The sequence below is a fragment of the Crotalus tigris genome, unplaced genomic scaffold, assembly GCF_016545835.1.
Source record: "Crotalus tigris isolate CLP2741 ecotype Arizona unplaced genomic scaffold, ASM1654583v1 scf7180000018040.1558517, whole genome shotgun sequence".
NCBI lineage: Eukaryota > Metazoa > Chordata > Lepidosauria > Squamata > Viperidae > Crotalus > Crotalus tigris.
In genome coordinates, this window is record NW_024096790.1 from 857,083 (window position 1) to 883,909 (window position 26,827).

Genomic DNA, 26,827 nt, shown 5'->3' on the forward strand with positions numbered 1-26,827 from the left:
TTAGGTGACCTTTAGCTGCTCTGGAAAATAGTTGGTTAGCCAGAAAAGCCATTAACTTTGAAACATTTCTTATTTAGTTATGCTTCAGTGATATTGTGTAATAGCTTTCAATACTATCTTTTTGTAATAAAATTTTCAAAAACTAATTCTCTTAAGCATTACTATTATTACTACTATTTCCAAAAGAGTAACTACTGGCTTATTTGCCCTCTAATTATATTTGAAAGACAAATAAATGGAATATTCTTACCTTGACACCGAGTGTCCTCAACAAGAACGTAGCCAGACGGGCAGAAACAGTAGTAGCTACCTGGCTGATTAACACATTCATGCTGGCAGAGAAATTCTGAGAAGCTGCATTCATCCATATCTAGAAATGTAAGAATATGAAAAAAAAGTTTGCTCATTCTTGATAGAATTGCTATTATTTCTAAAATTGCTATTAGTTAATATAGATTAAAGCTCCTGAAAAACTGTTGTAATGATGCTTCATAACTGCTTGGATTGCAGTTGGAGTCAGGCTCGTAGAAAACCACAAGTACCATGTAATCTTAGATAAGCCTGCATAGAGAAATAACTTTCCATTTTCTTCTGTCTTAATGGCACATTTGTACACATCATATTCATCATTATAATTTCCTGAAATAGTGTTTTTAATCTTCCTAATTATTTTTCTCTGTTCTGCTTACAGAATTCATTCACAAATAAATTCACAATCCATTCACATTTTGTCTACTAATGTTTTGTATTTGTGACTCATGAATCCCTGGAAGAGGAATTCTATTTTGTATAAATTATTCTCTAAAACAGGTTTCCATAACCTAGTACTCTCCTAATGTACCCCATGCTTACTGACAATTTTTGGAACTTAAGTATAACACATTGGAAAACACACAAAAATCTTGTGAACATTAATAATTCACTGTAGGTTCTGCAAAGGGCTACTCAAATAAAGAATTTCACAATATAGCAATGATTATGCAATCTTCACAAAGTTTGATGGAATCCTGATGCAAATTTTTGTTACATAATACATTTGGGGAAAAGAGGCCAAAGCCATTTTAATGCACGATTCAAGTGAGAAAAAAGACTAACAGTTTAAGTCATTAATATTTTGACAATAATAGGGCAGAGGAAACTAAGACAGTCAATTACATTTTCTTTATTTTTGGAGCTCCTGGAATTAAATCTGCCTAGCAGAAATTTATTTCCTGGCAATAAAGAAAATCAAGCCTTCCAGCCTGAAGATGCCATACCTAAAATCATTGACAGCCTAAATCAATTCCCTGGTGGACCATAATCAACCACAATTATATAGATTTTGTTTTACTTCTCACTCTAAGTTTGAGAGAGAATGGCGTTTATATGTGCCAATATTTCTCAATTTATGAATGAAAATGGGGCAAAGGCAAAGACATTTAAGAAAAGAACATTGTTTTAAATCTTTGAGCAAGTTCTATATATTTTTTAATAAAAAGTAATATGAGCATTGAGGTTTGGCACATAGATATAGTAATCCTTGGACTATAACTAATAAAACCAGATTCTGGAAAAACGAATGTAAATTTGTATTTATTATTTGCCCCAATAAGAAAATAAGCTCTATCCTGGATGATGTGTCAAAAATAAGTGTTTAGAATGAGTTGTGTTAATTCTTGATCCAGCACAACATCATGGAAAAAATGCTAATATAGGAAGATGAAGAAAAGTCAGATATCCTTCTTTATGTCTGGATCTTGAAATTGTTTAAAATAGCTTTCTACACATATTCTTGTAGCTTCCAGAAGGCAAAATTAACAGATACTTATAGTAAATTGGAAGAAAGAGAATTCACATCCTCCCTCAATACTCATTTTTTGCGCTGCTTGAGTAAATATTCTCATTTAAACAAGCACAATTGATTTTCAGAATATCATTTTCATACTAAACCAAATGCTTGTGAAAACCAAGAAAACCCCAAACCACAATTTCCCAAATAGTTATATATATTTTTGCTGCTATTCAAGTAGTCATTTTTAGGTATTTTTGTGACAAGAATATGGGCTGATGCTTTTCAGTTTCATTGCTGAAGACCAAGCAATCTGTAACTGAGGATGTTGTGTACCACCAATGCAACAAAATACACATGGCTATAATCCTAGGCATAAGATTAATGTATTTATTTTGGCATAGACTTTCATGAATTAGAATCAGTTATGCAAAATGTTATCTGATTCCCCAAACTGAGCATGAACATGAAGTCAGAAACATGAAATACAAATAATAATTGAATATGAAAATTCAAAAAAAATATTGGGTTATACCAACCAAAAGGAGATTATTGGAGGTGCATTTCTCTTTGTGCTTATAAGTTTTTCTCATTCCCCCCCTACCTCCACGGAAGGATAGACTTAACTAAATATGCTGATATAAAAGAGAGGCTCATTTCTGGATGGCCCTGATGGATAGATGGCTTTGCATGCAGCAGATCCAAAGTCAGTATTGTTCATCTGTGCTCTGTCCCCAGACAAATGCCCAGAGTGTCCTGTTTATAGGGAGGAATTGTTCAGTGCTAATCACCGACAGGAACACTATAAATTGTATTTTTATACATAAACAATTTTTCAGCTGATGGGGACTTCTGACCCATTCTAATTTATGTTTAGAACTGAAATATTTTTAAAACAAAATAAAATTATGTTTAAAACTGAAGAAAAAATGTGCTCTTTGTATATGCTTACAGTTACTTTGTGTGTGTCTTCAAATCAATCTAAACTTCTGTCAACTACATAGTTAAGTCCCTTCAGATTGCTTGACAATGTTCTTCAGAGGTGATTTGCCAATGCCTTCTTCCTAGAGCTAAGAAAAAAGGACTGGCCCAAGGTCACTCAGCTGGATTAGAATTCATAGCTTTCCGATTTCAAGCCCAGTGCCTTGAAATCAAATTGCCCCACTATTAGGTACAGATACATTTTCCATTTGATTAAATTCTCAATTGAGAATTGAGTATTTCTTTCAGAATGCATTCTTCTCCAAAGTTTGATTTCCTTTTTCTAACATTAGATTGTACTGTACTGTGGAATTATTTGAAATTATTGAAGAGTGAATACAGTATATGCCCCTGATCATGTTGCTAATTGTTTCCTAATAATTGCAAGAATATCCTAACTATTATAAGAATTAATTTTCTTATTCATGTCTCAATTTCTGAATTGCTATCTTCAATGTTACAGTGAGAAAACATTATGTGTATTCCTCTCCCCCCAAAAAAGGTTTATTTCCTCCCATAGTCAAAATATTTCACAATAATTTCTACTCACCAGTACAGCTAATGCCATCGGTTTCCAATTCATAGCCCGGATCACAACGACAAAGGAATGAGCCATAGGTGTTGATACAGTTTTGTACACAAGGGTTGTTAGTTGTACATTCATTCACATCTGTGGATAGCCAGTACTTAAAAAATTAATGATCTTTCTCAAGTTTTAATTAATATTTGCAGCTTTGAAAAAATATCTACAATTAATACTGCAATCAAAACTTATTCTTAGATGTTTAAAATAATAATATAACTACTTCCCACTCTCAAAAACTAGGATCCCCCTTTATTTCTGTTTTGTTCTGTTCCAAATTAATCACATACAGTAGTCCAATCTTCATATGGGGATCTGAATTTGTGTTTCTTATTTCCTATTAGTCCATAGATAAGTATCTTCAGCAATGCAACAAACGTTGACTCCATTGATTGGTCTTCCAGATCACCTGTTGGCTAGCCAAATGTAATCAACTTCTGATAAAGATTTATGTCACCATGTAGGTTCTAGTTTATATAGACATTTTATTCCATGTGTTTGGTTTCTCAATATTCTACATGGTTGATTTTCCAATATAATATAATATCAGCTTTCATATTGCTTTCAACTGTTCCAACCATCTTGTGCTCCTGATAGGAGTTTGCAGTGAGGTGGAATAGAGTCATAAGAACTATAAATCATGATTACAGTCTGGCACATGTGTATCAGTTTTTTATTCTGTCTTTTTAAGACATGGTGCCCCCTTTCTTTCTCTCATGTAAGGACAGACATATTTCAGAAACTCAGTTTAGGAAAAACATAGATTAGGGTAAAAGGAAATGTTTCCAATTTTCTCAACATTAACAGCATGGATGCCCAAAGAACATTGGAAACTAGTACAAACTAGTACATGACTGAATATAAATGCATTGTATTGCCCCAAGTACAATAAATTAGCCATTGATGTGGTTTTAAGTATTATACACGCTATTAGAAGTTACTACTATAGTACAATATGTAGTACTGGACCCAGGGGGAATGCAGGCCAATCAGAGAATTCTTGCATCAAGGTAGAACAGGCCAGTTATTTCTTATTTCTAGGCTAAATAAGGGATATTTAATATATTTACAGTCTGGGACAAAATAACAAATGCTTCCTTCTTATCACTTCTGAAATTGAGGGGACATAATACATGTTCTCAGCTTTCTGTCTGCAACTATGCGGGAGATGACCCAATTAGGAAGTCAATTTATATCAAATCAGACTATGTTGTCATTACATTTCATTCAGAAGTGCCTGTTCAGATGGGCAGAGAAGATTTATAGTCAAAAGCAGGAGTTTTTCACATTACCTAATATCTAACAGCTTTTAAATTGAAGATGCCTGGATTGAGTACAGGCAATTCTTGACAATCATTGTTTTAGTGAGTATTTAAAGTTACAACGGCACTGAAAATGCGACTTATAACCAGTTCTCGCACTTACAAACATTGCAGTATCCTCAAAGTCACATGGTCAAAATTTGGGCACTTGGCAACCAGTGTGTATTTACAATGGTTGTCATATCCCAGGATCATTTGTGACTTTCCCAGTCAGCTTCTGAGAAGAAGAGTCAATGGAGCAAGTTGGATTTGCTTAACAACCACATGATTCACTTAACTGCAGTGATTTGCTTAAAATCCATGGAAAAACAAGGTTGTAAAATAGGATGTGACTCACTTAACAACTGCCTTACTTAGCAATGGAAATTCTGGTTCCAGTTATGGTTGTGAGTTGAGGCATACCTGTATAGCATCTTCTGCAGACAAACATACGTTCTGTGTTTCATGCTACTTTCCTAAGGAGTCACAGAGTAAACAAAAGCTCATAGCATATCTCATTGTTTTTAAGAAATGTTGCAGAGTTCATGAGAAATAAACAAATTAAACTCCTGCCAAAATGTTAGGAACAAATAATGTACAAGTCACTCTAGCCTTCCATGCAGAACTTGTGTTTTATAAAGAGTAAGCATCCACTATATGAGGCAAAGGGAGGTATAGAAAAATATTCTTTATGCTCTATTTGGGATTAGACCAATATGGCAAACAAAACTTAATGTATTTTGCAGATGTTTCCTTGTTTATCTATTAATTTTAAGACTCCAACTGTTTAATCATAACAAAAACTGACCAAATGGAGCAGGACACACAAAAAAGAAAAATGTACAAAAGCCAGGGATTGCCACCCACAATAGGATCATTGGGATCATTTTTTTTAATATCCAAGTTTTATTCCCCACCTTCAAGATTAGACAACTGACAGTTTTGCAATGGAAGAACTAGCAGAAAGCATTTTCCCCCAAAGCCTTAAAAAACAAAAACTGTCTGCAAGGGAGGCATTTCATAATTGTACTACACTATAAATTGGCACATATTGCAAAATTCATCTAGACAGCTACTCTAATTGGAGTACAGCTGAACTGCAGTTGGAAAACTGTAAATGCATGCTGGTACAATTATCATCAACACATGATGTCCAGGTAGTCCTCAACTTACAATTGTAATGGAAGCCCGATTTTGCATTGTAAGTTATGATGATCTTAAGTTGAAGCATACACCTGACCAGACTGAATTTTATAATCTTTTTTGCAACAGTTGTTAAGTGAACATTGTGGTTCTTAACTGAATGTGACAGTTAGTAATAGTAATAGTAATAGTAATAGTAGTAAAGTTGGAAGGGACCTTGGAGGTCATCTAGTCCAACCCCCTGCTCGGGCAGGAAACCCTACACCATTTCGGACAAATGGCTGTCCAGTCTCTTCTTAAAAACTTCCAGTGTTGGAGCATTTACTGCTTCTGGAGGCAGCTTGTTCCACTGATTAATTGTTCTCACTGTCAGGAAGTTTCTCCTTAGTTCTAGGTTGCTTCTCTCCTTGATTAGTTTCCACCCGTTGCTTCTTGTCCTGCCTTCAGGTGCTTTGGAAAATAGCTTGAATTCCCTCTTCTTTATGGCAGCCCCTGAGATATTGGAATACTGCTATCATGTCCCCCCTTGTCCTTCTCTTCGTTAAACTAGACATACCCAATTCTAGCAACCGTTCCTTATATGTTTTAGCCTCCAGTCCCCTAATCATCTTTGTTGCTCTTCTCTGTACTCTTTCTAGAGTCTCAACATCTTTTTTACATCGTGGTGACCAAAACTGGATGCAGTATTCCAAGTGTGGCCTTACCAAGGCATTGAAGAGTGGTATTAATACTTCACGTGATCTTGATTCTATCCCTCTGTTAATGCAGCCTAGCACTGTGTTGGCCTTTTTGGCAGCTGCAGCACACTGCTGGCTCATATTTAAGTGATTGTCTACTAGGACTCCGAGGTCCCTCTCACAGTTACTACTATTGAGCATGGTGCCACCTATGCTGTACTTGTGCATTTGGTTTTTCTTGCCTAAATGTAGAACCTTGCTTTTTTCACCATTGAATTTCATTTTGTTAGTTAGTGCCCAGTGTTCAAGTCTGTCCAGATCCTTCTGTATCTGAAGCCTGTCTTCTGGAGTGTTGGCTATTCCTGCCAGCTTGGTGTCATCTGCAAATTTGATGAGTTCCCCATCTATCCCTTCATCCAAATCGTTGATGAAGATGTTGAAGAGTACTGGGCCCAGAACAGAGCCCTGGGGCACCCCACTACACACTTCCCTCCATATAGATGCAATGCATCTATATACACTGCAATACACTGCAATCATGAAGTAAATCCATGTATTTCTATGGGTTGTGGGTTGGTTGGTTTGTTTTTTGCCAGAAACTGCCCTAAAAAATCCTCACCCAGCAAAACAATATCATAAATCATAGTCACATGACTACAGAATGCTGCAACCAGACATAAAGCTGAACTGGCTGCCAAGCACCTGGAATACTATCATGTGACCACAGGGCTATGTGCGGCCATCAGAACTTGGGGAGCAAGTTGTAAATAGCTTTTGGAGGAGTGTTGTAACTTTGAGTGGTCATTAAGTGACCATTCATTAAGCAAGCTCTATATGTACAGCCCTTGGATCTTAAGGCCATAGTAAATTCCCCTGAACCTATTTATATTTTTACTGAAAAATGGTTGTATAGTATTGGGTATTCTTTAACTGCTACAGTATCAAATGTTCAAGAGAAATGTATGTCACTGAAATGGCAACTTCCACCTTACCACAACTCACCAAACTAGGAAGTGATCAATTGAAGGGCGGTTTGCCAAATAGAGCTAATCTCCATTTATGAGCAGAAATCCTGTGAATACAGGTGGGAAAGGAGAAGTTTCACATATAATTCTTTCTTATTTCCTTATATTTATTAGTTGCCATGGTTCATAACATTTATAATGTAGTCAGTTTGAAATATGATTTTTTTTCTATTTTTAAGCCAAATTCATTCCCCTGAAAAACTATTCTATGGCTCAAGACATAAAATGGAATTCTACCAATAAATATTGCTTCTCAGTGCTCATTACCAATGACCCATTTTTGAACTTGCTTAATAACCATTTTATATACAAAATTCAACGTATAATGGCGTAGAGAGTTTTTTCCAAAAGAAAAAAGTAGAGATAAAGAATAAATGTAGAAGATGTAACTTCAGTATATCATTAGAAAGGTAGCAATAAACTTAGAGAAAATAGAGGGGCTGGAATGGCTTTCAGTGCCCAGTAAACATTAAGTCATATGATCCAGGCCTTTCTAGCTGTAAGTGTGAATATGTACATAAAAGTTGGAGTTTAATGCATTTAATTGTTTAATTATGAAAATGCATATTAATATACTTAATTATAGAATAAATACATTATTCTGATGACATATTATTTTCAAAAAGGGGAAAAAGATATAAAGTTGCTGGGATAAATATATTCATAATGTTATCTGAATACCAACAAAAGAGAATATTTGTAGGTCAGGGTTGAAATGAGGGTTCCTTGCTGCTTTCTGAACTTGCTTGTATGTTATATGAATGTTGACACAATTCCTGGTCTGGGAATTGGAATCCTGCTTTTCCTCCCTCTTCCCTCCTCTACACAATACCTTGACACGATCTTCCGTCTTCATTCAGTACAAATCCTGGGTTGCAGGTACAGGAATAGGAGCCAGGTACATTGGCACATAGCTGATGACAGTATCCATAGCGACATTCATCTATATCTAGTAAACAAATTGAATAGAAGTGAAACCTATAGTTGCATTTGCCACATTAGAAAAAAAAATTAGAAGCCAGTATTTCCTTACAATATTTGTTAACAGATTTTAAATAATTATGATATGATCAATAGTTATGTTATTCCGGCTATCACAGTGGTTCTCAACCTTTTTAATGCCGCGACCCCCAACCGGTCGTCAGTCAAGGACTACTCAACTGGTGCAGCACCGTTTGCAGAATGGGACTTTTGGCGGGCTCAGCAGGGCAGAGACAGCCTGGACAATTCCTATTGGCTTTTGAAAGCCAATAGAATTAGACTCTATTCAAGAGAGTCTATTCTATTGGCTTTCAAAAGCCAATAGAATAAAAGGGAGTAGCACAGCTAAGGAAAAGGGGAAAAAAATGGCGGACTGCATTGTTTGGCGACCCCCGTGAAATGGTCGTTCGACCCCAAACGGGGTCCCGACCCACAGGTTGAGAACCGCTGGGCTATCAGATTTTATGCACAACTTTATTTCATCAAATATTGCAATCCCCTTTCATTTAAAGTCTCCTTCAGCAGCTTACTAAGGGCAAGTGGCATCAACACCTTCTTTGTAACTGCACTCTATTTGCTTTTAGCCTAATTCAAGTCATGCAAGCAGGGATCAAACTGTTTGACATGTCTGGAACTTTGGCATTAAGCAAAATCTCTATTTGAGCTTCTGATAAGCATAACACATCTGGGCTTAGATATGAAGGGCCTGATTGCATGAACTGGTGATGAAGACCCAGACTTTTTGCTTCCTGAATCAATGAAAATGGTGCGAACTTTCCATTTTTATGTACAGAAGCCAATTGGCTGGCAGTTGAATCTTATTTCATGCCAGATAACACGATGACGCAATGGAGGAACCAAATGGTAGACAGTTATTTTCATTTTGTTAAGTTCTTCTGAGGAAAGGACCATTGAAATGCCTAAATAGACTTAAAGGTATATAGGGAAAGCCATTTTTGATCATTTCCATGAACTGCCAGATTGTAGACGGGACATTCTAGGAGTTGGACTCTACATACTAGTTAGGGGATAGCTGCTTTAATTAATCTACTATGGTGAAGTTCATATAACACACATTGTTAGGTGGTTGTACTAACTGAATATCTGTTGTTTGTAGAGCATGGCTCAGTTCAATATGCAAATTCAGGCAACTGTGGATTATTTAGCATAAATTTAATTCACAAATTCTTTAGTGGCCACAGATTGTTACAATGCTGTTGGCAAATATTCAAAATCCAGAAGAAAAGAATAACAGATGGTGGATGGATGGATGGAACTAATAGGGAACTAATAGTAAGATGGGTGGCCAATAAAGTTAATAATGAAAAATAAACAAACATATAAATCATTTGGCATAACAGCTAACAGGTTGATTATTGTCCCTTTGGTGCACTTATGTTTTTTTAAACATAGTTAATAACTTTGTTATCTGAGCTCATTGATAGAATAAAAAAATGAATTGACATGAAATTGGGAATAGGAAGGCAACTGTAGCACTATGCGTACTCCAGTTGTACAAAACATATATAAAGAATGTGGTCAGTTTTAAAAAGCTGGAGAAACACAAATCCACAGCAATTGATAACATATGTTATATATTCAGTTAAAATATGTTATTTTACAGCCCAAGGAACCATATCCAAATACTTTAAACATCTTTTAAAGTACACCCTACTTCATATTGTTTTAAAGATAGACTCCCATACTTTGTTAATATTCTCCTTCATTACCTGCTTTACTTTATGTTTGAACTTTTACAAATATCAAAATACATGGACATTTATGTTTTATAAATGTTTATATTTAATACAGTTAAAATTCAAAATTCAACAAACAAGACTGGCTTTTGTCATTCTAACAGCCATCCACCACGATATTTTCACCTGCATTATAAGACTATTTCAGAATTTTTAAAAAGCAGATGTATTTATAGGAACTGCAGCCAGAAAGGATTACTTTATTTCTTCTTTGTTCATGCTAAAGACACAAGTATGCCCAAAAGATAATTTCATTATTTGAAAGAGTTGAAGTCAACAATTCTGATATTGGATTGCATTTTTTTTCTTTGTCAGAAAAGAAGAAGAAAAATAATTCTATTTCCTAATAATTTCCCTAACCACCTGCTTAATTTGGTTTCGATTCTGCTATTTCTCTGGTTTTACAATTGGTTGCATTCTAGACTGTGTTTATTTGCCCAATAATTTCAAGTCCATTACTCTATTCCAAGAGTGCCTTTTGGATGATTCCAACAGTTTTTCATGGAAAATTCTCTGATTATATTCATGGTCTACTTTTTCCAGCACCTCAGTTATTTTAGCAAACAGTGGAAGAGAGTACTAGAAAACATTTCTCTCTATTTCCTGTAAACAAGTCATGATGGATTTTTCTTTCAAATAGAGATGTTTTTTCTCTCTCAAAATGGAATGATTTGCTATAGTTGGGTCAAGTGTAGCCTGGAAGTTCACTATTTTTCAACCTGGGGCTAAGAGGTCAAGTTTCCACCATAAAATGTCTGTGAAATAATAAGGTCATGAACTACTAAAGCTTTGTATCCGGAAGAGGCTTCAAGTGGTTTACTAGCCAAATCTGGGCAAAAACCTTCCTGGTCATGGCTTCTAACTGCTGTTGCAGCCGTTAGTCACAAGTCAAGAGGGGCTTCCAAGTTGCAGACCTGATCCTACAAGATAGTAAAACTCTGTCCAGAGCTAAAGATGGAAGAGTTATGGAGCCTGAGATTTTCTAAACAAACAGTAACTTGCTGGGATTTATTTAGGCCTGTACCATCCCATCTAGCCCCACATAACATCCAGGCACAGCATAGTGACTCCAGCGTCATCTCTTGCTTGGCCTGTGGTGGAGATATAAAAATGAGTATCAGCAATCTGCTGATAGACCAAATCAATGAATGATTTTTTTTAATGTTAAAAAAAGACAGGCCAGGGTCATGAAAAGGTCCAAATAATTCAGTTTAGCCAAAGCCCTTCGTAAATGTTGCTCCATACCTTCTTAATCCTCTCTAAAAAGGAAATATAATATCTTTCTTTGATAGAAAGTAAGGATGAAGTAAACAGCTAATAAATAATAAATAAATGTACTTTTGCCTCCTTCATATCCGAGAGATTGACTCCACACATGACTAAACCGCCTGCTTGATTGTTGGGAAAGGATCCATAAGAAAATTGGGGCAGCCCCTCTTGCTTGTTATCTTTTCTTTGAGAAATTGATGGTGCCAATTAGCCTCATAGTAATCACAGAAAGGTCAACCTGACCCAAAAAATGATGTTGTTCTCCATATCAAGAACACATTCTCACTGTCCCAAAAGCTAGAGCCCAAGAGTGACTCCCTATATATGGTGAGCCCACGATCATATTAACATCATGAGCTCATAACTCATAGTTATCATGAAACTATGAAAATCCAAGGAAATCCTGAACTCGTCCCCTAGATCGAATAAAATCCAAAATACGTAAGATGAGGTTGAATACCTTGGATAAGGAAGCTTCAGTGTGGCAAAAAGGGTGATATATTTAGTTTTTACTTGGTGCATATAGGAATCCATATCCAGCAACCTGTGGAGCAGGGCAATTGACCACTATCCATTTTAGTTAAATGCTTAATTAAAAGCACCTAGATTTGGCACCAGTATAAAAGAAAATAATAAGAGGAGTATTCTAAAGATGTTGCTTCATTCTGCAAAAAGAATAAAATAATCACAATGGCTTGCAATTTAAAAGCATGATGCAACAGAAAAAGGAATGAAAACAAACTCTTTCCTTGCTCATTCATATATAAGAGAGAGTCGGGCAGATACACGCACTCTGGTCATCATGTCTATATGATGAGCAGAGGAATGTGGCAGGAAATTGTTCTGAAGGGAGAGAAGCCAGATATCTGCTGTTCCCAGTAAGGTTGTTAGACTGAACTAATGTATTTCACCATCTGATGAAATCAGCTGGAAAAGCCAGTCACAGCCAACAAAAGCAATGCATTCAAAGCAAAGAATCCATTATAGAACCGTCCTGGTGTTTCAGCTAGTTTATTCCTTTGATAATGTTTTGGGGGCTCTTAAAAAAGTCGCCCAAATTTCATGCCCTTTCATATAGCATTCTAAAAAAAAAAATCCTCTTGATAGTTGGAATTCATGATCTCATCAATTGATAAACATGTCATGACTATGACAGTACTGTTTGCTAATGTAACACCATAATTTGGCTATGTGCTGGTATTGTGCAACTAAATACAAGTAAAAGGAATGTTTTCCACATTAATCAAGAGAGGAAAATATGTTAATCTATTGATGCCAGTTATGTCCCTTGGAATATGCACAGAATCTGGAGAGGGACATTCAAGTAACACTTTCAAGAATAGTAGTTCTCAAGTCATTGCAGGCAGTCCTCATTTAGCAACTGCCTCATTTAGCAACCATTCACTGTTATTACAGTGTTGAAAAAGTAATTTTGCAGGCTTGTAAAGAAAAAAAAGCTGAAGTAAGATAAGCACAGTCACAGTTTCACTTAATCACCACTTTGCTTAACGATCAAGCTGCCAGACCCAATTGTGGTTACTAAATGAGGACTACGTGTATTGAAGTCATAAGCTATTTTTTCTCAACCTCACTTGTAACGTAAAGTTCCCTTTCTTTCCCCATCTATCTTTGTTATCCTTTAATAGAAGTTTGAAGAGAGAGGGTCACTGGTATTTCTTCTGGGAATCATGTAGAAATTCCAGATAGCAGTTTCTAAAAGAGTAGCTGATCCCATTGTAACATACCTAAGCATTGGCCTTCTAAAAGCCAATATCCTTCAGTGCAGGAACAAGTATATCCTCCTTCAGTGTTGATGCAGATTTGGGTAGGATTGCACTGATGTGATTCAGTTGCGCATTCATCGACATCTGCAATGCAGATAATAATTAAGGATTACTTGATTATTGAGAAGAAAAGCAACATTTATTTTAAGTTCTGGTCCCATCCCTTGTGATACAGCATAAAAAGATTCATATAACTAAATAAATCAAAAGAAATGCCAAAATACAGTTGGAGTTGCTTTAAGAATGTTTCTGAGGCGGACTTCCGGTGGATTTTGCGTGCGTGATGGCGGCTACTTTGTAGCCGTCCTCCTGGGTAAGTGTAAGAACCGCTATGAACAGCAGATATCAGCTGTTCAGCGGTTCAAAATCCCCCTCCCGGGCAAAGGGGGGGGGGTAGAGAGTGTCTGAATAGTGGTAGAGCCTCTTTCTCACCCCCCAAGTTTTTTTTTGGGGGGGGTGAAAGGAGTGCTCCCACGGAGTTCAGACTTGTCTCCGCTTCCCAGCTGTTTTTGTCCTCAGGGACAAAACGAGCCGCCGCAAACACCTCCGTGCTTACAGAGAACTGGTGAGTTTTTTTTTTTTAAATGGACAGAGCTGAGTAGAGGATTTAGTTTTTGCTTTCTTTGACTTATTTGGATTTTAAGTTTTAAGATTTGTTTCTAGTTTTATTCTCTCTTTTTATTTTTTTTCTTTGTTGAAAGGGAAAGTAAAATGGCGATCGGCAAACTCCTCGGTGTTTTTTTTTCTGGAAGTTAGAATGCTGACCGGCAGGCTTTTTGGTGTTTTTCTTTCTTTCCTTTCCCTTTCTCTTTTTATTTCCTTATGATTGGAATGGTTGTTTTTGGTATCTCTAAGTATTTTTTTTGGAACGGACTTTTTTTATTTAATTTTTTTTTTTTTTTTCCTTCTCCCTTTTTTTTTCCTTTGAACTCCCCTTTTTTTTTTATTGTAATGACCCTTTTTTGAAGGACTTTTTTTCTGTTTAATTTTTTGTAATTTTTAAGAAGGAGTAAAACTTTTTTTTAATTCTTTTTCTCTTCCTTTTTTTCCCTTTTTTCTTTTTATTATAATGACCTTCTTTGGAGGGAGTTATATTTTTGAAGGAATTTTTATAATTGCTTAAGAAGGACTACAGGTTTTTCTTTAAGATGGCTCCAAAGCGTCCAGGGATTTCTACAGTTTCTAAATCAACAGTTTCACCCTCTTCTGGGGGTCAGCTAATAACTATGAAGGACTTGCAAGACATGATGGGAGATGTTATAATTCAAATTAGGGCAGAAATGAAAAAGATTTTAGAGGAAAACAATAAGATCTTGAGACAAGATTTTGTTTTGGCTTTAGAAGGTGTTGATTCTGTTCTTGAAAAGGTGAACTCCCATGTGGAAGAGGTAGCTGAAAAAGTGGACATAATGGAGGGGAAAATTGAAAGTATGGAAAAAGAAATGGAAAATGAGATTCTTATGCTTCAATAGGGACAAATGGAATATGCCTTAAGAATTAGAGGCCTGGGAGAGTCTTTGCAAGGAGATCTGAAGGAGATGGTTGCAAAGGACTTTGCATTGATTTTGAATAAAGAAAAAGAGGGAATACTTAATGAAATTGAAAAATTATTTAGGGTTAACTCTGTGGTGGCAGCACAGACGAATCTGCCAAGAGATGTGGTAATTTACTTTGGTAAAAGATCTTTACGCAATGAAATTGTGCAAGCCTATTATAAGAAGAGATTTCAAATTGCTTCACAAGATGTTATAATTTTTAAAGAGATCCCATCTAAAATTTTAAGAAGAAGAAAGGAGTTTGCTTTTTTAGCAAATGAACTTAAAAAGAGAAAAATTTCATTCAGATGGGATGTTCCGATTGGAATGGTGGTGAATTACCTGGGGAAATGTTATAGACTTAATACTGTTTTTCAAGCAAAAGATTTTTATACTTCGGTCCTGGGGGTATGTGCATCGCCATCAATTAAGTTTAAAGCTTTGGAAGAAAAGAATGTAGAATCACAGTTTGAAGAGCCTATATTTATGAAAACTGGAGAATCTTTGTGTGAGAGGCCTCAACAAGTCCAGGTTGAGGAGCAGAAGATAACTTGTGTAGTATATAATCCCAAAGAAAAGCAGCAACAGAAGAAGGTTAAGGAAGTTTCATATTTAGTGGTTTCTGAATCTCTGGGAGATGTTAGATCTACAAAGTCTTTGGAGCAATCTTTAAGGGTAGAATTGTTGCCTGAAATGGAAACTGGGAAATCTCAGTCTGAGGGGCATCAACAAGAGAGGAACGGGCAGAGGATAACTTGTACAACTTACAATTGTAAAGATCAATACAAGGAGGAATTTAAGGAACCCTTATTGGCTTCGGAGTTGATGGGAGATTCAGGAATTTTGGAGCAGTCTCCTAAGGCAGAACTTGCAGCATTTCTTACGAGTTTGATACAAGAATGGAGAAGGGAAATGGAAGAATTGAAGAATGGAGAATGGAAAAAACTGGAATGTGAATAATTAATAATACTAATATAATTGAGATTGATAAGGATGTAGTTTTTTACGGAGGGAATTAGTTATTGGTGAAGATTGAAATGTTTAATGTGTTTATTAACTTTGTTGTTTTAAGTTTTGAACCTTTAATGATAATATTGTTTAAATTTGTGTTTTGAAGGGATTATAATTTGCTTATTTTAGTGAGTGGATTCTAATATTTTAAATTTTAAAAATTTGTGGTTTTGGAGGGAGTTTAGATAGAGTGATGAGTGTATTTAGATTTGTTTAGGATTTAAAAGTGTTTTTAGTTTTTAAATATTATTATTAATATTTTTAAGACAAAATAATTTGTTTAATTAAATGTGCTTAGATTTGTTTAGGACTTATAGGTTTTTTAAGTTTTTGTTTTTTGTTTTTTTTTTCTTTTTTTCTTCTTTTTGGATAGGAGAGAAGATTATGAAGATTGAAGGAAATATGTACTTACTTTAAGTTCTTTAAGAGTATTTAGCTTTAATGGTATAACAAAGATTTGTATGTTTATTTTTTCGTTTTAGGATAAAGAAAGAGGGAGAAATTAGATTTTATATTATAGATATAGATATTCAAAGAAAGTAATGTTTAAATTTGTGTTTTTGGAGGGAGCTTATATAGACTGATGATTGTATTTAAATTTGTTTAGGTTTTAAAAGTGTTTTAAGTTTTTTTTTTTTTTTAATTAAGCCTGTACTCAGCTCTGGGAAGTCCAGGGGAGGGTTTGGGAGGTTGGGAAGGGGGGGGGGGGGAGGTAGGGGGGGGTATGGGAAGGGGATTTGTTTTTGTAAAATGTAAAAATTTTCAATAAAAAAAAAAAAAAAAAAGAATGTTTCTGAGGCATTGGAGATAATTCACTCTGTGCCAAGAGCTGAATGAATCAAAATCATTGGCAGTTCAGAAGAAACATCTCCACCCATCAGATACTCTGTCTCTTATCAAATTGATTCAGTGTCAGGGGGTGTTCATAATTTCTTGTGTTACATTGACTGGTCCAATTCCTGGAAAACAACATTTCTGAATGCATACCAACTCAGCATCCAGCATCCTGTTTCTCTCCTTGTTTCATTACATTTGTTTTTACAGAGAAGAAAACCCAAGGGATGGTAAGAGCTGCTGCAAAATCATTCTTCAGCATTATTTAGGAAACCTGGTATAGTAGTACTGTTGTTTAGCAGTTGCAAAGAAAAGAAAGCTAATGAGATAGAATTTAGGAAGAAACCTCATCAGTGGGGGCAAGATGGTGATGATGATAATTTATAGGCTGCCCATCTCATATAAATAACTCTTGCCAGCTCACAATCAAAACACAATTAAAACAGAATATAAACAGTGAAACACAACCAAAATAGCTGAAACAAAAACAACATAAAAATAGCTGAGAAAACCCACAACTGATGATACAGGATCATCCATACCATCAGGGCCCCAAGCTTAATGACAAAGCCAGGTTTTTATGCCCTGCAAAAGAGCAACATGGCTGGGGCAAGTCTAATTAGGCGAGAGATGTTGTTCCAGAGGATATGAGTCACAGCACAAAAATGCTGCCCTCCTAGATACTGACAGGTGACATCTTTTCATAGACACAAAGCATGCCTCTCCTGCCTTGAATTTTATATTAAAAATGCAGAATAAAATAATAATATTAATAATTGTCAATAACAAAGACAAAGAAATGTGGATGGTGGATAATGCAGTACCTGGAGACAGCAGAATAGAAGAAAAACAATGGACAAAATACAAAGACCTGCAAATAGAAATAGAAGAACTATGGCAAAAGAAAGCAAAGATGGTGACAACAGTAATAGGTGCTTGAGTACAATCCCCAAACAACTAGAGTCCCACTTGAACACCATCAGCATTGACAAAATCGCCATCAGTCAATTGTAAAAGGTAGTTTTACTTAAATATATTCCACTGAATATTGTCAGTAGGAAAGGGGGGGGTATTAATGAGAATCACCACTCAGAACCAGAAACTGAACCCATCTCAGTCTTCTGTAGCCCATATTTAACTTAAAATCAGATTAGAATAGGTGATTGAGGTGAAATAAAAAATGTAATAGGAAAAAAGCAAACACAACTGTTCTAGAAAAGACAGTAGTGTGTAGGCTTATTGACCATAGGAAGCTACAGTAGGTATACAAAGCCCGAACAATATCAAATCAAACAAAATTGAGAGGGAAGAAGAGAGAAATCACACACACAAGTGTTCCAAGGACATTCTTTGGCATCTTTTTGTTCTTTGGAAAACTATTACTAAAGTAAATGGACCAGAGAGTATTGTGCAAACACAATTTCCCCATTCAATTGCTCAGTTTAATGCAACCCACCAATCTGCTGCCGGGGCCTTGAATAGGAACATCCCTGAAATATATAACCAAATATGGTTTATCAAATTTTTCACTTTTGTCTTTTACAAAGAATTTGTCTGATGGGCCAAGTTAGAAAGTAATGACCATGTGTGACCCAGAGATAGATCATCTGCAATGCTAATACTGCGTTAACATGAAAGAACAGCACAGTTTCAATGTTAATTGTATGTAACCTTCACCCAAATGGACTTCTTGTACTCACTAAGCATGCCTTTATTTACTTTAATCCCCCTTATTTTAATTCTTTATTAGAATGTTACTTGGTTTTGCACAAGGAACTCCTTGAGAATGCTTGTCATGAACAAAATTTGGCAGAATACTGTATAAAAAATATTTAAGATAGTTTAAATTTCCTCTTTTTAGATACTGCTCCTCTATACATTCAGCTTCATATAATTCTGTCTGTCCTAACTGTATAATTTTCTCTGAGCTACAGAAACACATTGTATGATGTTGCATTTGCATCCAATGATCTATTTGACATGGTTTGCTCATATGAGGAAAAACCATAATTTAAACATTTGGAAATTACATAAAAAATAATGGCAAGTTATTCTAAAGTTCCAGAGTACAGTACTAAATACATTATGCTACAAATACATAATCAAGCCTTTGATAACTATCACAGCATTCACTTTACAACTGTGGCTTTTGTTTTATGACTTCCACATAAAACAATCACCATTTTAAAAAAGGTTGTAAAATCAGATTGGTTATGTGATGACCCACGTAAAGACTGTCCCATGTAAGTCAAAGTCTGCCTGTAGATTTTTAAGGCTGTGTTTCTATGCATACTTTGTATTTAAATGCTTAGATCCTAACGTTTTGGAATTAATTATGCAAAGAAATCCAAATACATTCATTCTTTGCCAGTACTGTTGATAATGCAAACTAAAATCCTTGAAAGATTTTCAAGTTCAAGTAAAGATGTAAAAATATGTAAAATGCCTTCTTAAGTATTTTTTAAGTATTTTAAAGCCTGCATTATGAATTATAATGTAAAGATAGTCTAATAAATGGTCTACTTGATACGGATTTGGGAATTTTTCTTCAGACCAAACTACCAAACTTTGTTTTCCATTCACATCAATTTAATTTATTCCATTTAGGCACCACCTGACTCTGAACTGGCTCCGGGTGGTATACAATGAAAGCAGTCAGAATAGAAATATAATACAGCAAATAAATAAATAAAAAGTTGCCTTCCTATGAATGGTATGTGTCTTCCTCAATCTCAGATCCTCCATAGGAGGCTGTGAAATGGAGGGGTCTATGCAGCATCTTAGCTGTTCCTAACATTTCACTCTTCTGGACCGAGAGTTCCAATATTGATCATGGGATCTATTGGAACCACTTTCCCAGCTTAGGGCTTACAGCCCTGAGTGCTCCTACCACCATTGAAACTACCTTGGTCTTTACTTTCCACATCCTTTCTAGTTCTTCCTTCATGTTCTGGTACTTCTCCAGCTTCTCATACTCCTTCTTCTTGATGTTGGTGTCACTTGGCATCACTACATTTATCACCCCTGCTCTCTTCTGATCCTTGTCTACTATCACAATGTCTAGTTGATTGGCCAATACCTGCCTGTCTTGATGAAGATAGCAATAATGATACCAAAGCATTCATAATATTAATATATCAGAAGCAAGAAATCAACCATGATCGCAGGTGGAATAGCAGAAGAATAGAAGGGAATTAGGAGATTGTTAATAGTATTTTGCCTTTTTTTTTTTAATTACTGTACAGAAGAAGTAAGGCAAATAACAGCACCTTAATCAGCATTTGAATGTGGAAGGCTGAAAAACATAGACTATTTAAAACATTGACAAACAGCACACATCAGCAAACTATTCCCATACATCAGAGGTGTCAAACTGCTGGCCCGTGGGCTGGTTGCATCATGTAGAGGCCGTGCCCACCCCAGCTCCGGCAATGCAAAAAAAGTCACGATATGTTGTGACATGTCACGTGACGCAGTGAGTTTGACACCTGTGCTATACATCAAGTTCAGATTCATCAATCCAGATTCATCAATCCAGATTGTTTGAGACATCCCCATATGTGAAATAAAATTTTATTATTTTTTCCTCAGTTTAGCTGTTCAGTTGCCCCCCTCCCATTAAAAAAATTTAATAAACAAACAAACAAACAAATAGCAAACTTCTGGCTTTCATTTATAACAATACTGGGACTTCTTTATCTTGCTTTTGGTTTTGTGACATTTCAATGGTCTACCTCTCTTGATATATTTATTCTTTCTCTGTGCTTGTCCTTTTAGACCAGGGTTCATGGTCAGTTTCTTCCCCACCCTCATGTGAACATTGTAGAATCATCCTCATCTCCCACAGAAGATTTTTTTCCAACGGAATGCTTGGAAATGCTTGTTGGCTTTCCCCCAAGATGAATATTAAAATAACATTAAGCTCTGTTCTGACTCTTTCTGCACACTTTCTAGTTTTAGGATATCCGTTTTGAGATGAGGTGACCAAATGGTACATTCCAGAATGTTGTTTTTGGCCAGGTTCCTCATTAGGAACAACTTGTGGGGCACAAATAAAGTTATTATGAGACTACCCACTACTGACTGCCTGTGCAACTGCATGCTTTATAATATAACAACCAGCCCAAGAACAAACTCAGATAGAAGCTCTTGAATCACAATATGCCTCATTTGTATTCTGAAGTCAATTAACAGACTTAGTTACCAAACATCAGAAGGATAGTGTTTTGGTCTTGGCAACTGGCAGACATTATTATGGCAACACATGATTTTTAGAGTTTGGTAGAAACTTTTTAAAACTAACCAGTTTTAATTATAGGCATAAGCCTTCATGAGCTTTATGATATTTAAGAATTTTCTCTTAGCTCAAAGATAACGAGAATCTTTTATAAGAGAGTTGGTGGAAAAGGTGAATTTCTCACTGGTATCTCTAACCCGCCATCTTGTCAGTTGCCTTGGGAAAAGTCTTGATAGGTTCTGGAAAAGAAAAGATTGTCCATTCTTTATGTGTGATCTTTGGCTTTGCTGAAACCAGACAGCTTATGCAGGGGAAAGTAAATTGCTTTTCAAAAGTTATTAAATTTTGGATCTGATCCTTAGCCAGCTGTGCTCCAAGTGCAACTCTCACAAAGCTACACTAATTCTTCTCTAAGCAATGTGACTTTGGGGATTTTTTCTAAGTAAAGAAGATGTATTGGACAAATGCCAGCACTGGAGAAACATCTTTGAGTAGTTTTGGCTTGAAAAATATAACAGCTGTGTCCTCATTACCATTAAATGGACAGAGTCTATGTAATGTTTTTACCAATGTACACATTACAAACCCCATATCCACTTTACTTCTTTCAAGTACTAAAGTTATTTAGAAATGCCTTTAATATCAGTTCAAAGAATAATTCATTTATGCTGCAATTTAGTACTTATTGTAAAAAGGTATTCTACTTTAAAACATGAATAAATGAAGGAAATCAGGATCTGATGTAATACTTAGCTGTGTGTAGTTTATCCTTAGTAATTCATTTGATAAACTGCTTTACAGTATTGAAACTTTTAAGGAAGGCAATTACTATGTTAGCCTTTGGCAGAAAAACACACAGAATAATTGTTACACTTCTACTAGAGTTTTAATTTTAAAAAATAGCCTAGTTCTTCATTTGGTCCACAAATGCATATGTTATTTGTTTATGCATCTAAGCAGAATTATTATGATGGTAACCCCAAAATAATAACGTCTATGAACTGGAGAATCAGAATTTGAAGAGATTGGAGGCATATAATCAGATAAAAAAGGAGAGGGAATGTAACCTGAACTGGGGGTTGGTGATGGGGGGGGAGTTCATGGCAATCAGTTAATGGCAGGGGAACACATACTGAATGGTTGATAGCTCTCTGTGCTATTGGTCAAAAGAAACTAGAGGTAATCAGCTGATAGTTCCTGTATGTAAGTATGCCCAGATTCTAATGTTTGAAAAGAGCTGAAATGGAATAAAATGAAATAGCATGGTTATTCTTAGGGCTATACACTAAATGGTGAATTTGCAACAGAACTAATCTCTTTGTGATGATATGTATCTATGATCTGAATACATGTTCTCTCTGTTGTTAACCTCTGGACCACTCCATTTGCCTCTTATGCAAAGGTTCAGATTATAAGCATCTCATGTAGGAATCCTTTTGTCATTTTACGTGAAGAGAAGTCATCAGCAGAAGCAATAATATATCACTACACACTGTGGGTCAAGCTAGATATTACCTATATCTGCATGTAACATTATTGGCTCAAGAATCCCTTGGCCATTACAAGGCTCGACATCTGGAGCCTGAAGGGAAGAATAGGCTGAATCTGTGCTCTGTTGGGTTCTTTCTATAAGCTCCATGTCAGTTGTTTTATTATTGTGTCTTTGGTCTCAGAATTGGAACTTACAGATTATTATTTTTGTAATACATCATATATGCTATATTGTCAAAGTCAAAGAAAATAGACTTGCTACCTCATAGAATATGGCTGCAGAGTAACATATAATGTATAGTTCTGCAGGGCCTGTTCACATAGAAACTATGTGCTTTGGCATGAAATGTTAACAACACTGATGTTATAAATAGAAATATCACAAGGCATATTTAAGTAACTGTGAAAGGCATAATTCTATTGGGTAGGAGGGCAATGGAAGTAGAATTGGGTCATAACTAATCCATATAATGATCAAAAAGGTAGCTAAGGGGGAAATGCCAAATAGTCTTTGAGTGAGTCAGAGACAATAATTTTTGCAGAAACATTCTCAGAACCGTTATTCCATTGACAAGCACTTCAGAGCAACAAAGCATTTAGTCAACCCTCCCAGGTAAACCAGATCGGAAACATAACTAGATGGCTAATTCTACATTATTGTAAGGCTTCAGTAAAGTTGTGTCCAGCGATTCCTGTCCAGCAGCTCTGTTCAGGGAAATGCAAATTATTTTTGGGGAGGAACAAGAATGGGGGTGGGGGAAAGGGACAAGAAGCCTGCAAGCCACTGGGATGGTTTTGTTCATTTCTTTGTTGTTAAAATTGCTCATGTTCACTTAGGATTAAACAACATTTGGGCAGATCCATGTGACATGAGTGGAGTGATATCTTGCAATGTAATCCGAGATTGTTCTGAATTTGTGCAACCCGAGGAAGTAGACTGGATGCTCTGTAGTAAGAAATCTTCCATTTGTGATCTGCACCCATATTTAATTTGGTTCCTATGTTGAGTGTGTGCGTGTGTGTATGATCTTTATATCTTAGCTCATTTTTATTGAAAAACTTCTCTATTAGATGGCAGGCATGTATAAACATATTACATCTTGATTGTACTAAAGCATTTGATGAACTATCCCATGACATGCTGATTAGGGAAGCTAGTTTATGAGCTGGATGTCATGGCAATAAAGTGGTTACATAGCTGTCTTGAAAATTAAGAATGGTCATCAAATTGGAGTAGTAAGATTTGGATAAAGAGGTAGATGGGATACATATTCAATCTGCAATGTCACAAAATTGTATGGGAAAATTTACATCATAGAATATTGACTTAAAATTTAAAATGATCTTGATGGCTTGGAGAAATGGATTGAAAATAACAATAAAACTTAACAAGACAGGTGCAAAGTTCACTTAGAAACAAAACTCGAATGCACAAATATAGGAATATTGGGCTTGATAATAGTAAGGGCAAAAAACCTATCTTGGAATAGGAGTCAATTGCAATCTGATTACAACTGCAATATAAACTCAAAGAAGACATTGCAGTCTTAACAGCATTAAAGAATACAATTTGTACTAAGTTTTTCTTGGTCAGATCCCATCTCAAGTACAATGATCAGGTTTGAGGATCACACTTCATTTCAGAGAAATCAGAAAAGGTTCAAATAAGGACAACGATCACAGGGTGAGAAGATAAGCCCTCCCCCCCCCAAATAGCCTGAAAGACCTGAGTATGAGAAATGACAAGTGAGTGATATGCTCTTCAAAAATCTGAAAGGTTGTCAGAGGACCATCAAGACCTGTTCTCTTTCCTTCTAGAATAGAATACATGGAATAATGGTTTTAAGTGACAGGGGGACAGATTACGATTGACTATTATGGTAGAAAATTAAGGGCAGTTCATGGTGGACACAGGAAAAATATGAACATTTAAAAATAATTCCATCTGCCTATATTGATTCTTACTAAACTTAAAACTGAAATGAAATGCATACCCATCTAAATACTTAAGCACTCCACCAATTGCCATATGTAATAAAATCACAAATAGCATATTTATAGTTCACCCAGACTGTGAGGATACTTACAGGAAAAAAAGATTATTTTCTGTAAAATTTAAATACCATATCATGGTACATCTTTTGTTGACCACTGAGTGTATAATCAACAGCACGTTGCAGCTAGTGTTGATTCTGATATGATAAATCCATTGATATTTCTAATTATAGTCGCATTTTAAATGTTTAGATATTTAAAAATCATATATATCACAAATATAATGTGAAAAGAGACTCAGTAAAGGAAATATAACTGTAAGAATTGGCAAAAAAGTAGGTCAGATATATTAAAAGTCCACAAGGCAAAATGCTGCATTTATGTTTCTAAAAAGCAAAAATACGTTTGTTCTTAAGACAAGATATTAAAGTAACATCTGCCTTTCCTTGTAAAGCAATCTTGGCCAACCCTGTGCCCTTTAAATCTGAAAATGCTGTCTGGCTAATCTGCAAATGTTGATAAACGAATTCATATTTCTATATATTTTGGCCAAACATCTTGATTGTGGCATAGGAATGCAGCCAGATTTAGATCTGGAATCAAAATGAAGAGAACAAATAATCTGAACCAAGAAACGTAGGAGCCAAGAATAGCAATCAGTTTGATGTGTCAATATGAGTGCTGCCATCTCTTGATGCTATATCAAAGCTAAGACAGCACGATTTTCCAGAAGACTGAAAACTATTTCAACATGACAGAAGCCATGTGGAGATTTCAAGAAAGTTTCCATAGTGGAGAGTAACATGGAAAATACCCAAACTAGCAGCTTGGAGCAGCCACAATTACAAGCTCTTTTCTCTCAGAGTTTGACAGAAGATGTACCCCAGAGATATTGCAATCACATGACCGTGAGGGATGGTGCAATGGTCGCAACTTTTTCCAAGGCCGTTGTAACTTGAAACCATTGTTGTAAATTGAGGACTATCTGTCACTTCTCCAACTTAATCCAAGGCCATAAATACATGTGCAAAAGCTTTTGGTGCACTGTACAGATTTTTTTGTCTCAATTATCTCGTGGCACATAACAAAAAGTTACTAATGGTCAATGTAATTTAATTGTTTCTTATATGCTTTTTTATTCAGTACTTGAAATGGTTCCTATCCTAAATTATATTAAAATAGATTGGAAATATTAAAACCTGTATTAATTTCACATTTTGCCAGTGCTAAATGAGAGAGAGAAACGAATACTGCAACGAAAGGAAAGCCAGATAAGAGAATTGAAAAAGAGAATAAACAACAAATGAAAGAGCTACTTGCTTCATTTAGACATAATCTTAAATTAAGCACCAGATATAATAACTTCCTGTTCTTTTTTGTCTTTGGGTAAAGTGAGAAGAAAGAAAAACCAATTGCTCTTGTTTTTCATATTTTTAACCATGGTAAATTGCAAAGCTGGGCTGGTGAAGAAAGAGAAGGAAGTAAATGACTCTGAGGTTCATTCACACCGCTCTAAATCATATACATGAGAATCAAATCCATTTGCTACAATTGAAAGTTGGAGCAAATCTAGATTTTAATGAAATAAAACTTTGGGCTTCAGGCTTTAGTCTAACATTTTTATCAGGATTTTTGTAAAGACAATATGCAAAATGAACACTCTTCTAATCTCTCAGAAAGAAGAGTAGAATAAAAGTATAATATATAATTAAATTCTGCATGTCTGGAGAATCCATTTTTTCCAGTTCAGACTTGCTCTTACTATGATGAACCTGCCTAAATGACAGGAAGTCTCACTACATTGTGAGGACTGTGTTGTCCAATGAAAGAAAAACTGGCTTTCCGTTATGAAATTTAATGTCATGAGAAACCAACTCTTCACTACACATTTATACAAGTGAATAAAACTAAAGGAGTGCTGCAAGCAAAAGAAAAGCCAAGAAATTGTTAAAAAAATTAATACATCTGTAATTTGGAACTAGAAGGTGCTTTTTCAGTGCTTTCAACACTGAAAAACATCCTAAAAATGATTAAGAATAGGGACAACACACATTAAAATTTAGTGCCTTCTAGTCCCAGATGAATAATCAGGAATGAAAAACAAATGTAAAAAGAAAAGAGCCAAAGGACAGGGTGTTACATTTGGAACTTGAAATAGTAGTTCAAATTCCAGCTCATAAAAATGGACTCATTGGGTGGGAAAAAAACATTATGCCTCAGCTTCAATTCCACATCTGTAAAAATAGGATGGCTGAATCCAAAAGCTGATTGTGAGAAAGAATAAGAAAAGAAACTAAGAACCATGAAGTGCTAAGAATACTGATGTGGAGGGGTTAAAAAATTGGGACAGCTAATTTTGGGCAGGGAATCACCATCCCAGAGTAAAATTAGAAATATCTCCAAGGGGACCTAGAGAGACATGTGAGGAGTGTGAACTTAAAACTAAAAGAGAGGG

The 26,827-nt window shown here is 35.5% G+C and overlaps 1 protein-coding gene across 1 annotated transcript in view; it reads right to left on the reverse strand.

The window, feature by feature from the left end:
• FBLN5 (fibulin 5) overlaps positions 1-26,827 on the reverse strand; it is a 58,433-nt gene that overhangs the window by 11,480 nt on the left and 20,126 nt on the right. The window contains exons 5-8 of the mRNA XM_039346961.1: positions 13,231-13,353; positions 8,311-8,427; positions 3,300-3,419; positions 251-370 (exon numbers count right to left, since the gene is read on the reverse strand). Of these exons, the coding sequence (XP_039202895.1) occupies positions 251-370; positions 3,300-3,419; positions 8,311-8,427; positions 13,231-13,353 (480 nt within the window). The remainder of the gene's footprint in view (positions 1-250; positions 371-3,299; positions 3,420-8,310; positions 8,428-13,230; positions 13,354-26,827) is intronic.